This window comes from Lutra lutra, chromosome 5, assembly GCF_902655055.1.
Source record: "Lutra lutra chromosome 5, mLutLut1.2, whole genome shotgun sequence".
Taxonomy (NCBI): domain Eukaryota; kingdom Metazoa; phylum Chordata; class Mammalia; order Carnivora; family Mustelidae; genus Lutra; species Lutra lutra.
The window spans coordinates 103,015,997-103,030,724 of NC_062282.1; the positions used below are offsets into that span (position 1 = coordinate 103,015,997).

The 14,728-nt window shown below is 35.5% G+C and overlaps 1 protein-coding gene across 13 annotated transcripts in view; it reads right to left on the reverse strand.

The window, feature by feature from the left end:
• Positions 1-1,931: 1,931 nt before the first annotated feature.
• The window catches only part of POC5 (POC5 centriolar protein), a 38,810-nt gene continuing 26,013 nt past the window's right edge, over positions 1,932-14,728 (reverse strand). For all 13 annotated transcript variants that reach the window (XM_047730253.1, XM_047730248.1, XM_047730245.1 and 10 more), the window contains 3 exons: positions 12,048-12,322; positions 5,307-5,483; positions 1,932-2,310 (listed from right to left, as the gene is read on the reverse strand). In XM_047730253.1, the coding sequence (XP_047586209.1) occupies positions 2,167-2,310; positions 5,307-5,483; positions 12,048-12,322 (596 nt within the window). In that variant the 3' untranslated portion in view covers positions 1,932-2,166. The remainder of the gene's footprint in view (positions 2,311-5,306; positions 5,484-12,047; positions 12,323-14,728) is intronic.

Consider the following 14,728-nt stretch of genomic DNA (forward strand, 5'->3'; position numbering starts at 1 on the left):
ATAAAATCCTGAGCAATATCAGTACAGTTATTCTATCATGAATTTATGGTTTTACATCTTTGTCTCATGCTGATTATAAATGCCTCACTTACTTTTATGAATGTTTAAAATAGGTAATATATCCACATGAGTCCAAAAAGTTTTTAAGAAAGGTATTCAGTGAAAAGTCTTGTCCTCATTTGTTCTTCAGTATGGATGGTATCCACTGACCATGCTACTTGCTCCCTCTTTTAAAATCTGGGTAACCTCTTTATGCAAAAGTAAACAAATAGAATACATACTCTTACTGTGTAAGTGTTTTAGTTGTGGAATTTAACTTAGGCTAGCACTAATTATTTGCTTCCACCTTGGACAATATACAATCTCTAGAGCTTAAAGCTTAAAAATATGGTTATGATATTCTTAATTACAATATTCATAATATTCCTTTTAGTTTGTCCATATGGTTATGGCTTGGATATTAAAAACCATACCTAGTTGTCATCTAGGTTCCTCAAAAGGCACAGCCTGAGACCAAAGTCCATGAGTACTGTTTTTTAGGAGTGCAAATCCAAGGAAGCAAGACAGAAAAAAGGAGTGCAATGGGGAAGGTGGGTGAAATATCAAATTGGCTACCACTTGGTATGAAGCGTAACTGATCATCTGATTTCCAGGATACTTTCTTCTGAGAGAAGGGATGGACTAGTATACCTCGGGGCAATTCATACAGTGGAGAAAGGAAGAACTGATCTGTTACCACAATGGGGTGTTAACTCTGGGCTGCATGAGTAGGCTCCAAGTGGAGCCTGTGGTCGGTTGTGCTTCTCTCGGAGTGCACGGTGAAGTCCTAGAGAAGAGCATGGCCGAGGTACGGGTAGCACAAGAGGCACTGTTGGTTTGTGTTTGTTGTAACTCCTGATGTGCTGTCTGCCACAGTGGTAGCTGGACCAGAATTCACAACAGTGCTGCAAAAGAAGGATCTAATACTCTAAGACACAATACTCTAATTCTTTTATTCTTTAATTCAGAAAAGCCTTGGTGTGCCCTTTAGGAAATAGGATATTTGCCTATCTCACATTTATTCTCATGTTCTATTACAAGGTGAGACAGTAAGAAAAACTATTTCCTATAATAAAGTTAGAGCACAGAGCTAGATCACATTCAAAGTGAAACAGGCTTCTAATTAAGTCCATCCAATTCTGTTAAAGATATGAAAATTGAGGCTATGGACAGATTCTTTAGAATTGACTTGTTTTTATGTAAGCCAGAGTACTTTATGAAATTAGGAGGGGTAGGTAGATCTGTTTCACAAGTGGTATCCTATGATTTATGACATTAAATGTCTGGCCCAAGATAACCCAGTCAGCCAGCAATAAAACCATTAGAAGCCTGGTCTTGCTTTCCTCAATCATTTTAACCCAGATGGTTTCTTCCACTGAAAAGTCTCTGCCCAGGCCTAGAAGATTTGCTGAATTGCCCAGTGCTATACCCACTCCCATACAGAGATGTTTAGATGTTCAGAGAGAAAAAAGGCTCAACACCATACAGTTTCAGAAAGGCAAGAAAGAACATCAGAAATAGGATCATTCTAAGAGGAAATTTTTTTGATGTTTCTGTGTCTCTCTTTTTGTGTTAGCAAAAAAATCTTTCCCTTTTAACATTAAAATTATTCATAGATCTTACCAATTCCCATTTTTAATTGTAATAATCTTAGGAAAATGAAGACTAATATACCAACATCACAGAAACTTTGTATTAAAATATCATTATTACTTTTTAATTTTATAATAAAAATACCTTAATTCTATTTTAATATTTTTAGTGAAGTTCTCAGAGTTGACTTGGTAACACTGGAAATGATTGAGCCTTTTGGAAATAATGTTGAGAAACAGGATTTATATACTTTGATGATGTAATCAGTGACCGGCTGAACCTATTAAAAAATTAAGTCATTTTTTAATTTAAAAAAGTTTTACTTAATCATTTAAATTAAAAAAAAATAACATTAAAATAATCCTACATATAGTTACAAAGGATGGTATGGCTTGAAAAAGTCTCTTGTAATTTTGAAAAGATGAACATGATGTATCCATGATGTTTTAAGAATATGAAATTTTAAAAATGAGAGACTTCTAATCCTCGGTAAAACCAGAAGAATTAAAAGATCTCAATATGTGCATATTCATTTTAGTCAACCACTTTTATGGAATGGATGCTTGTGAGAGATTGGGTGTGAGTTGACCTGGTTCCGAGGGATCTAGAAGCTGAGGTACTACTTTCAGGATGAATTGTCCGGGGATACTTTGCTGCAGCAGCTTGAGGAATGGTTTGCTGAAAAGGTAAAAATCTGCTTTAACAATCCCATAAAATTATACATATTAAATACCATTTCATTATATATAATTTAACCAAACAAACATTTGTTAAGCATCCAGTAGATACATGCAGTTAAGTTGGTAAAGCAGTCATTGAAACAAATAAGATGTGGTTCTTAATCCATATGTTAGACTGATGTGCTCAATACCCACAATTCAGTATCAGAGCCATATTCCAGAGGATCACAAAAAGAGCCACGGGAGTCATTCTTCAAAGAAGGCTCAAGTGGAATCTTGTAATGTTTATAGAAACCAACTACAGAAAGGGGCTTTATAGTGTTTGGAAGACACCATCCCTCTATTCTAATCAATTTTCTCCTCCCTATTTCTGTTAACATACGGAGTTCAATCTCAGGGATCATGGGGAAAGCTCTGAGGAATCCTGCCTGGTCCTTGTTTCAAACCAGAGTAAAGCACATCTTTTATATATCACCCTGGTTCACCTGGGAGCTGACTAAACCTTTTCCTATCATACAAGAGGAGAATTTCCAGAAGCCTGGTGCTCCTTAGTGTGGATTACAACTTTCTATACAAATAACTAGACATTGAGGAAATACGGTGAGAGGAGGATACCCACACCATATCAGAGCTCAGGGGAACATTTAGACCCAAGCACCGAAGCATTAGAGTCAGTACACAGCCGACTTCACTTTGTCTATACAAGTATGTATTACATGCATTCATATGTATAAAATGTACAAGTTTAAGGATTTCCTCTATTATACTGGATATAGCTTCTGAGTAGGCAGCAGTGGGACCTGTTATCCAATTCTCAGTCCACGTCACTGAGCAGTACATGTACATTCGTAGTACAGTCTTCCCCTTAGAAAAGTCATCCTTAAAATATCTGAAGCAAGATTATATGTACTTGATCAAAACATTCACTATGTATTTTAAAAACCCTTTACTTAAAAAACTTACTACAAAGGTCTTCATGACAGGTACTGCTTTAAGAGTTCCTCTTTAAGGAAATGGAAAAATGATTTCCTGTTTTAAGAGGTATTTTATAAAAATGTTTCATTGTACATAAATAACTGGATAACCATTACAGATGGGGGAGATTCTTCCAGTTTCCATAACTAGTATGAAAATTTAGTTGCTAACCACCTAATCCGACCCCGTTAAAAGAGCTATTTCTCCTTGGGAAGGATGGGCAAGAGGAAATGTAGAAACAGATTCACCTTACCAGTGGCTGGTTTCATGATCTACAAAAATAGGGCAGAGAATCAAGTAGCTTTAGGGACAAGCAATTAGCCAGCAGATGGGGCTAAAGTGTCAGAAATCTGACTACTGGTTTATTAGTAATAATTGTTTCTGATAGTTACAGGTCTTGATTTTGGGGATAAAATGAAAAGTAGTACAGAGGACTGCCATAGTGTCTGTTAAAACAATCCTAATTAGGTAATCATGCAAGCAGTTTATGGCTGTCTCGTTCATAACTAATTAACTGGAGAAGTACTATACATATTGAATCAGCAAAGGACAGCTAGAGAGGTGAATCTAAGAAACGGGTTTTAAGTCTTTTATTTCTATGTTTGTTTGTTTTCGTAGAATAAGAATTCCTATCATTAGTACAAAAACAAAAGGCTGCCTAAATTAAAAGTAAGCATATATGTGGTCTCTTTATGTCTTCTTTATCTTAGAAATGGATAGTCCCTCTTCCTCTCTGTACACATATGTGCAGACAAAAATAGATTGTTCTTATTTCTGATAACTAATCTCACATACTTAAACATATATTGAGAAGTCACTTAAGGACTTTCAGAGTCTACAATCTCTGAAGGCTGACACTCCTCCACCCTCCATATCCTCCCATCTGGACTTGGTGCCTCAGTCTCCACTTCACTGTGGTCATTCTTTACCTGAGGCTAAATTTAAACACTCCAGCTCCTCTTAATCATCTAGCAACCATCTAGTGCCAGAAAGAAAAGGATGTAAACTTATTTCACATATATTTTTGCTAATATTTTGACATAGTATGTAGACAGGAATGTTGTCTAATATTGAAAATTTATAAAGGGGGCATTTTCTTTTAAAGTCAATTCTTGTTGGTCTTTAAGGATGTGATCTTGTAACTTTCAAAAATTAAAACTTTTTGAGGCAACTGTTGATTCATATGCAGTTTAAGAAATAATACAGAGGTATCCCATGTACCTTTCTCTAGTAATTTTTATTAAGTTAAATCTGCTTATGGTTTTACAATTTATAAAGTGCCTTTATTTTTTTAAGTGTATCTCATTCAATTTTCACATTATCTCATTTACTCCTGAATCCAGATAATAACTCTAGGAGCTAAGTATTCTTAACACTTCCATTTTACACAAGAGGAAATGGAAGCTCAAATATTTTACTTGATTTGTATATGATCACAAAGGCAGTAAGTAGCAAAACTGAGGCACTAACTCAAGCTTTTTTATTTTTGCTTAAATTCCAAGCGTTTTCTTTTCTATCGCGTGAATTTACTGCAAACCCTTAAATTTTTTTTGAAACTACAAGTATGCTGACAGTTATATAGAAAAAAGGGGAAGAAGACTTAAAAAAAGAGCAAAAAATTAAAGACTATAGAAATAGGGAAGTGTTTCTTGTAATCAAATACCTGTTACAGAAACAGTAGGTAATGAGGAAACTGCTTTTGTCTCTCTTTTTAAATTAATGAGAAATCATTTGTCTCTTTTGGTCACCAACATAGTGGATAACTTTTTGTGTTGCTAATTTTTACACTGTTGAGAAGAAACAACATTTCTGAAATTAATTTTTTTAAAAGAGGAAAGGTAGGTAGATTTAGAGCAGGTTTGAGAATTATAAGTATATAAAGTACCACAATAAAGGGTAGAATAAGTAAGAGTCATCATGAATTTTCATCTTTTCCTCAACATGTAGCTTAAGTGCTTATTGGTCTATAAACTCTAAGGAAAAAGATTTTTTGACAAAGGTCATCAAATATGTACTCACCACTGTGACTGGATGATGTTTTTCCACAACAACTGAGCTCATGGGAGGAGAAACTCCCATTATAGCTAAGCTGCTACTAACTCTGTTTTTTGAGGCAAAATCACATCTCCCTGTGATCCGAGCTGTAATTGTTCTTCCAGCTTTCTGTTGTGCAGATGTCACAACTCTGGGCACATACTAAAAAAACAAAGAAATATCCAGCTGGTAGAAAAATCCATAGCAAAATATATAGTACTTTTGCTTCTGTAACTTGTGAGGGAAATACACAGGCACTTAAAAAATAATTGTGTGTTAACCAACTTTAACATGGAAAAAATAAAGCAATCAGACAAAAAGCAAAATATAGAACCAAGCACCCTAAAACGCCCCATTAATTGGGTGTACCAACCATTTTATAGGATTTTATAAACTTTTAATAAACTCTTCATTCTGAAATACAGATTCATAGGAAGTTGCAAAGATAGTATAGAGAAGTCCTGTATATTCCTTACCTGGTTCCCTGCAAGGATTACATCTTATAAGTATAGTATAATTATGATGTCAAAGCCAGAAAGCTGACATGGGTAAAAATGCCTTGGTATTATAGATCCATGTCATTTTTATCACGTTTGATTCCTGTAACTATCACCGTAATCAAGACACAAAACTATTCTAGCACCACAGTTTCCCTCTTGTGAACTTTTAGGATCATATCCATTTCCCTTCCTCATCCACCCTTAACCCTTGGCAACCATTATTCTATTTTATGAATGCTTTTGATCCTTATGTATAATTAACTTTATGCATATGCCTCTCATTAGACATATGCTTTTGTGTTTTTTCTTATTGCTTTGTTAATATACTTTTCCTCACGAATACAGAGACCTGTTATAACTTTTTTTTTAAACAGATTTTTAAAATTTTTTAAAATTTATTTATTTATTTATTTGACAAAGAGAGAGAGAGAGAGAGAGAGCACAAGTAGGCAGAGAGAAAGGGGAAGCAGGCTTGCTGCCGGGGAGAGTGCCCGATGTGGGACTCGATCCCAGGACTCTGAGATCATGACTTGAGCCGAAGGCAGAGGCTTAACCCACTGAGCCACCCAGGCGCCCCATGTTATAACTTTTAATGAGAGGTTTTAATAACTGACAAACGAAGGTTTATCTAACTCAGTTATTTTCCCACTATAAAAGGAAACAAAATTTTTGTAAATGGGGATTCCCCTTTTGAGTTTTTTCTATAGAGTATTTTGCAAAAATGAGATGATCATATCAAAAGGTAATGTCAGCTTATACAGCTTTTGTTACTTACTGCTGGATGATACTCCAGAAAGATATTTCTATCAGGAATAACATATATATTTAATTTGTGGTTCCTTATTAATTTTTCATATTTGCAGTTCATTTTCTCAACTATCCATGTTCTTTAATTACTTGCCAGGAATGGGTATTGCTCTCAAAAACGTTTAACTGCTCCTGATATAGGTACTTATAGTATTTTCCCTATTTCACTTACCTGTTTTATTTTTTAATGCACATAAATTTTAAAAATTATAGCTAATTTTATCATTAATTTCTTCCATAATTGAATCAAGCAGCTTCCCTTGGACAGCTGGGGTACTTATACTCTTCTAACATTTACTTATTTGGTTTAACTTATTAAAACATGTGAAATTTCAGTGTGAATTATGAACCTAAATTAATTTTCCCTCTAACCATAGTTTTTCCAAAAGCATTATTAGTGATCTTTCCTCATTATCTCGTCTATCTGAGGTTTCATTCATTGAAGTTCTTTACATATCTGCATCTAGCTACAGATGGTTACAACTGTATACTGAAAGAGGATGACGTGCGTTCCATGAGAAATGTCTGGGAAAATTAAAATGACAGAATATTGATATGTCAGGAAGACCCTGGGAAAACAGCACTCAGTGAGGTTTTGTAAATCCTTGGAGAGTTTGGATTTGAGACTTACTTAGAGTTGCAGAGAAAACCAAGTAAAGACAAAAATGAAGGGATCAATTCCAGGAACAAAAAACTGTACTAGAAAGGAAATATAGGCATAATGTACATTTGTAGCTTAGCCATATTTACATCGTCATCATAAACTTTAACTTAATGCAAAGTTGGAATATTTGTATCTAAATATATAAGTGGAGGAGCGCCTGGGTGACTCAGTAGGTTCAGCATCCGACTCTTGATTTTGGCTCAGGTTATGATCTCAGGGTTGTGAGAGATCGAGCCCTATGTTGGGCTTTGTGCTGAGCGTGGAGCCTGCTTAAGATTCTCTGCTTAAGATTCTCTATCTCCTTTTCCCACTGCCCCTCCCTCTGCTTGCACTCTCTCTCTCAAATACATACATACATACATACAGTGGATGAGGGAGGGGAAGGGAAGGAATAAGGTGGTATGAAAAGGCCAAGTTCTTCCATCCATAATAGGAAGTCAACAGATAATGTCTGAAACTGATGCATGTGGAATGATATGAGCATATAATTTAGGGAAAAAAGGGTAAATAGGAGAAACAACTAAAAGAATTTAGGGAGAGATATTTAGACAACTGCTTCTCATATATACTTGTAGAAACTATTTGGCTATTTAAATTTTTTTTTTTTTTAAAGAATTTATTTATTTGACAGAGTGAGAGAAGGAGAGAGAGCACAAGTGGGGGGAGCAGCAGAGGGAGAGGGGGAAGCAGGCTCCCTGCTGAGCAGGGAGCCCGATGCGGAACTTGATCCCAGGATCCTGAGATCATGACCTGAGCCAAAGGCAGAGGCTTAACCCACTGAGCCACCCAGGTGCCCCGACTATTTAAATTTTTATGGGTCTTATGAATTTAAGAAACTGAAACTCTGATCTTAAAATATTTACAAATATGTTTTTGTGTACTTTTACTTTTGACCTTAGGAAAACCTTATCCTATTTCTTATTAAAGTACAAAAACGACTTTATGAACTGCTGAAGAGTTTTAAAAACCATATACAAATGTAAAACTGATTGCAGGTAAGAATATTTTTATGAAAAAATTTAAAACTGAAGTACAATTAAGCTGATAACCATATTGCTGCCCAGTCACATTTGAGGGGTATAAACACGCCCAACTCTAACGGTGTTCTTACTTGGAGGATGAAAGAATGAAAGAAAAACTAGGTAAATTTTGACAGGGAAACATGTGGCATGAGAAAAACTAGAGTAGCTAGGAAAATGTCCATGGGTTTTGATAACCTTCATCCAACTAGCTGAGAATTGCTTTCAAATGCCTTTGGTAGGGGGTGCCTGAGTGGCTCAGTTGGTTAAGCACTTGCCTTTGGCTCAGGTCATGATCTCAGGGTCCTGGGATTGAGCCACACATAGTGCCTAGTGCATACATAGTACTTAGGCTCCCTGCTCAGTGGGGAACCTGCTTCTCCCTCTCCCTTTGCCCCTCCCCCTGGCTCGTGCTCACTCTCTCTCTTTCTCTCTCTCTCACTCTCTCAAATAAAATCTTAAAAAAAATAAAATAAAATGCCTTCAGTAAGATGAAAAATACATATTCTAGTAAAGAACAATAAGGACTAAAAAGAAACCTCTATCACTTTTTTGAAATAGTTGTCTTAATTGACTTGCATGTTTACCAAGTCTGCTTTTTGTTTTCAAATAGTTTGTTCTATAATCAGATTGCATTGCAAGTTCTGTTAGGTTCTTGCTTTACTTACAAAAAGTGAAATTGGAAATTATAGAAAAAATAATCCACTTAGTGTAGCTTATTTAAAAGAGATGGCTTAATTACAATCTGTGAACCCATACTCAGTTCAGCTACACTAGCAAATACTCACACTCATGTTTGAACATAAAATGATGTGTAAGATATGTATATATAATTTTTAAAAATTTCCTGCTTTAACTTTTTTTTTAAACTGACTTTTTAACTAAAATGACCACTTAAATGACCACTTACTGGTCCCAGTCATGTTGAATCACATTAAATTTATCAGCTTAATTGACTTTAAAAATGTAAATTCTAGCATTTTATGCCATATCAACAAAAGCAACAAAATCAAAAGGATTAAGAAAGAAAAGGAAAATGACATATTTTTAAAACTCATTATTTTATCTTAATAATTGACATGGAGACAAACTCAATTATTGGTTAAGAAACAAGGTCCTAGGGGCACCTGGGTGGCTCAGTGGGTTAAGCCTCTGCCTTTGGCTCAGGTCATGATCCCAGGGTCCTGGGATTGAGCCCCGAATCGGGCTCTCTGCTCAGCGGGGAGCCTGCTTCCCCCTCTCTCTCTGCCTGCCTCTCTGCCTACTTGTGACCTCTGTCTGTCAAATAAGTAAATAAAATCTTAAAAAAAAAAAAAAAGAAAGAAAGAAAGAAAAAAAGAAACAGGGTTCTGTGATCAAACTGTCAAAAGTCTGAATTCCAGTTCTGTTACTGCTTATATCCACAGGCAAGTTACCCCTCCCTCTCTCTAAACCCCAGTTTCTATTTATAAAATGAGGAAACCAGTGCTGGGTGCCTAATGATACCCTCTTACTTTACATTCAGATGAAGAGGAAAGTTAAGAGGGGGCCTCAGTATTACTAAAGAGTTTAAAAATCCAACTGAAACCTCTCAACTTTCCAACTGGGAGTTAGAAAAAGAATAAAGTGTCTGTCACCCATTGTCCAGCCTTGTGAACTGCAACATATTTGCTTGTATAACTGCCTAATCTATTTCTGAAGAGTGCTTTCCACCATGAAATTGTGGCATTTTATTTAACATACTGAGGATGTCTGGAGAAATTAAAAATTTTGCAGAGGGAAGTGTTATTTCACTAGGATGGTAATCCTCCTTTCTCCAGTTATTTGTTTCCCAGGCTTTGCAGTTTATTCTCTGTAAACAGCTCCTTTCAGCTACTGAAAATACTAAGACTGGAAAAAGTTTTGAATAGTTCCTAGGAAGCCTCTGTGATTAAAATGAAAAGATAGATAACCAGGCCTACCTCACAAATCTCTCCGTTCCTAGTCCCAACAATGACAGTTTCACATTAGGTAATCTAGCCAACTAATGTCCTTGTTCCTTTTTTTTTGTTATTATGGTTTTTTAAAAATGAGACAAATCTGAGGTAAACCTGAATCTGAGGACTGTAATTATATAAGGAAGGAAGAAAAGTAGCATTATACTTAGAGTGATTTACTTCTGATTTTCCTCTCCCCCTAACCCTAAAGGCTGTATTTATGTGAACAAAATTGAATGTGTATCTATTAATAGAGGAGGATGTAATTGAAAGGGCTGTCTCCACAATATTGTGTTTTTCAGGTTTCAAAGACTTCAAAATTATATCAAATTATTTCAAAAAGTAACAAATAGGATGGTAAACATACTCATTCATTTTCTTCCTGTGCATGTTCAGGTTTATACATATATGCAGATGTACAAATGGTGTAGACATACTTGAAGGGAATTTTTGAAAAATTTACGTCTGTGTATTATCTGAATATGCAACATGAATGACAAACCAGAAATTTAAATAAACACTCACTGTATTTACTTAAATGAAATCATCTGTATAGAATCACACTTGAAAATGTGTAATCATGAAAAATAAACACAGCTGAACATATGTCAGAGTTGAATTTCAGTGTCTTATTTCTAAGTCAAAACTCCCTCACACATTCAAATTTCTCTTAACAGCTATATTTTTTAACCTCTTTGAATCAAGAGCAAATGTGATGAATAGCAGATCTCAACGTATTTTCCCCCTAAAGTTAGTAGCTTCCAAAAGGCAGAAATTCATGTCAGCTGGAATACTCCAGATGGACATTTGTCTGGCTGACTCAATGCCTTCCTTAGCTACAGAGAGCTGTCCAGGGCAATGGCAGCTTCTGATGGTCTGCCAGGAGAGCTTTGGGACATCAAACCTATTCTGCCATCTTCTTTCTTCTCAGGTAAGTGCTTGGGGTCAGGGAGGAGAGGAACACAAGCAAATCAGAATCATCTCAGGAGCTTTCTAAAACTAGACATGCCTTCGTGCCTAGGAGATACATTGTTTTTTAAAAAGCCCAGCAGAAGTGAGTCTGATAAGTTTGGATCGTATCTCTACTCCCTTCACTTTTGAGAACTGCTGTTTATAAAGAATACAGGTTTAACAAGGGGACCCTCAGGAATCAGAACCTTGACATGCTTTGTAACTCTTCCATATTAATTAGCTTGATTAATTCCCCTTCAGGCAAGTTCTCACACAAATACTCCCATTCAACAGTTCTATGCTCTATGCATTTCTCTTTTGAAAGAAGCCCAGTGACTAGGAAAAACTACTCCCATCTTTATTCCAACTGTGAATTACAAACACAAACCTACTCAAATCAAGATGGAGTAACTACAGAATAGTATTAATGATATAGCTACATTCAGGGAAAGGGAAAGCTGTAGTTAAATACAAAATATTCAAAAGAGCCGTTAATCTTCTAAGCTCTTGAAAATACATATCCATAAGAGTTCCCTTCAAAATAAAGTCTGTCATCAACTCTTTCTCAAATCTATTTTTCCTGACTAATTCTTGAAAAATGTGAAATGAAGAAGTTTTTAATTCTCACTACTGTAATAGAACTCTCAGCCATTATTTTCATTTAAAATTGTTTTAGCTACTTCATATATTAACTATTTTCTATGGCTGGGCCTAAATACCATATAGAATTTTCCTCCATGGGAAAGTATGTCCTAACTGAAAAATCTCCAATATACATGCAAGTTTTGAGCCCTTTTCCCCACACGGGCACCTGTATTAACCGTACTGACCATTTCTTCTGGTGCAGCAGCAGCTGTAGACCCGGAGCCAAGAGTTGCAGAAACCGGAAGGTGAGCAGAGGAAGCAGAAGTGGCCCCAGCAGAAGTGATGGAGGCAGCGGAGGTAAAAGCAGAGGCGCTGGCCGCTCCCATGGCTGCTGCTGGCGGGGATGGTGGCAGTGCAACCACTGAGGGCATCTGAGGGGCCAGAGAATCTGACTGAGAAGAATGTTCTTTGCCTTGAATGCCAGGGCCATACTCTTCTTTTTTATTTGTGAAGTCCATCCCTACAAATTGCAAAGTAATTCCATTAACAGTCTTCCAGATTAAGATTCCTTTTATGCCCCCAACAATGAAAATACATAATAGCTGAAATTTGGTTCTAAAGAAAATGTAGGAATCTGTCATGTATTGCATATAATGTTTAGCATTATTAACTGGTTAATGTTAGCATTAACCACTAAAGACTAAAGACCATTTCCTTCAATATGTGAAAACTAATAAAGATTTGCTCTTATGTAAAAGATAAAAATAAGTATGTACTCAGCTAGGATGTCAGCTGAGTAAATGTATTCCCAAAACAGCCATTATAATAATATGGTCACACTGAGTCTAAGGATTCATTCTGAACCATTTCATACAACTGCCTGGTATTTAGATCAGTAGAATTTTTTTCTGATATCACTATACCCTCTCATTTCCATCTGTTGTTCCTATCCAAACAAAATCAATATATTTTAAACTTGATTTTTCAGCAAACAATAATAAATCAGTAAATAACACTAAAAATCAGTAACACTAAAATTTTTACTTTTAACTTTGTAAAAGAAATCAGTTCTTGCAAGTTGATTAAATAAACTCATGGATTAGGTATATTTGCACACTTAACTAATGTTAGTGGCACCCTATATAGTAACCTTCTCTCAAAAATGAACCTTACCCTTGGATCAAAGGAGCAACACTGGCTTCCAGAAGCTAAACCAAAGCGTTTCTTCATATTTTAGATCCCACACCACCCCCCCAGTATTATAAGCACTGTATAAGTATTAAGACTGTATAAGACTGTATCTATGTAGCACCCAACACCAGGGTGAGGGTTTGGAAATTCAGTCACTGAGATGCTTCAGAATGTCTGAATATAGGGTGTTCTATGGCCCTACGTTTAAATGGTTTTTGATGTTATCCTCTTTGTATTTGAAATTTGGGCTTCTGTAAGTCCTTCTCTTAGGCTATCTTTATATAAAACAGAGTAACAGTACCTCATTAGCAAAGCTGAATGAGAATTATAATTCATAGATCTTTTGAAATCCTTTGATGAGAGGGACTAATTCAAAATAAAGTACTGCTTTTTACTTTAAAAGCAAAACAGAGTTTTAACATGCTTTTGATAGCAAGTGATTCTGACTGTGTCTTTTTAGGTGGGTGGCAGACTTAATCAGATGTGGAACAAGTACAAAGGTGAGTTCTCATGATGGGATTCCCTGGAATAGAGGTAGCTGACTAACTCTTGCTAATGTGGGCTGATTTATGCAGTTCCCTTTTGGCAATCACTGTAATTTAAGATTAATAACTGTTCTCCTTTTAACTGGGATAAGTTTTTTCATCTGTAAAGCATTTTTCTACTTTCCTAAAATTACTTTAATATTTGGCAGGTACCATTTAAAGGCCATTTTTATTGTCACATTTGCCTTCTCCATAAAACTTCTAATTTCCAATCTTTAAGATTTAGGATACTACACAGATTTGAGATTCAGGATTTAGGATTTAGATTTAAGATTTAGGATACTACTGAGATGCACTGCAGATCATGGACAGCAGAAAATCAGGACATACAAAAAACCAAGTATTTGTTCTGCTGTGACAAGATAGATACATCATTATTAAAAACTGCTTTTAAAAAAACAGTTGTTTTAAAGGAAAAAGGGCCAGAAGTAATTTTATCTTGTTAGAATTAAAATTTTTTTAAAGCTCTTAATGAAATGCCACAAAATTACGAATCACAGAGCAAACCTTGCATTAGTTAACACTGAACTTTTGCTTTTGGTAGCTTTACCAACACTACTGCTAATGTGTCTTACTTTCCTGTCATTTTTATCCCCCATTGTGATGACAGCCACTCAGAACAATTAAGATCCCAGGACTTGGCATTAACTGCAGATAAAAGGAGATTTAAAAGCAACAGGGGCAAAACAAATCATGTTGTGTAATTATCAGAATACTTTTTCTCCAAATCCAGTTCTGGATATTTGCCTGTAGGAGACAAAGCTGTATCTGAATTTAAAAATTTAAGACAGTAAAGTTATTAAGGTGGTAGAACACTCTGTCCCAGTTAATTCATAATCTTCTTATGTAGGTTATGAGAAACAGGTCTCTTATAATTGAATGTAGGAAGTATAATTTGTCACTTGTGAAATCTAGGATCTGTTAGAAGTAGATAATTAAATTCTTCAATTTAATACATATAACTTGCTAATAATTACAACTGGTGGTGGTGAGTTTGTTTTCACTGTTGACACTCAATTAAAAGACCATTTATTGAAGAAATCAAGTACTCCTTTGGGTATTAGCAAGATAAACTATTCTGCCCTGAGATTCTAGGATTTCTCACTGCTTCAGAAAAAAATTATTGGCCTTAACTTGCTAGTATCCACACCACATGCAATTTAAATAATAAATGTTTGAAGATGTTTTAA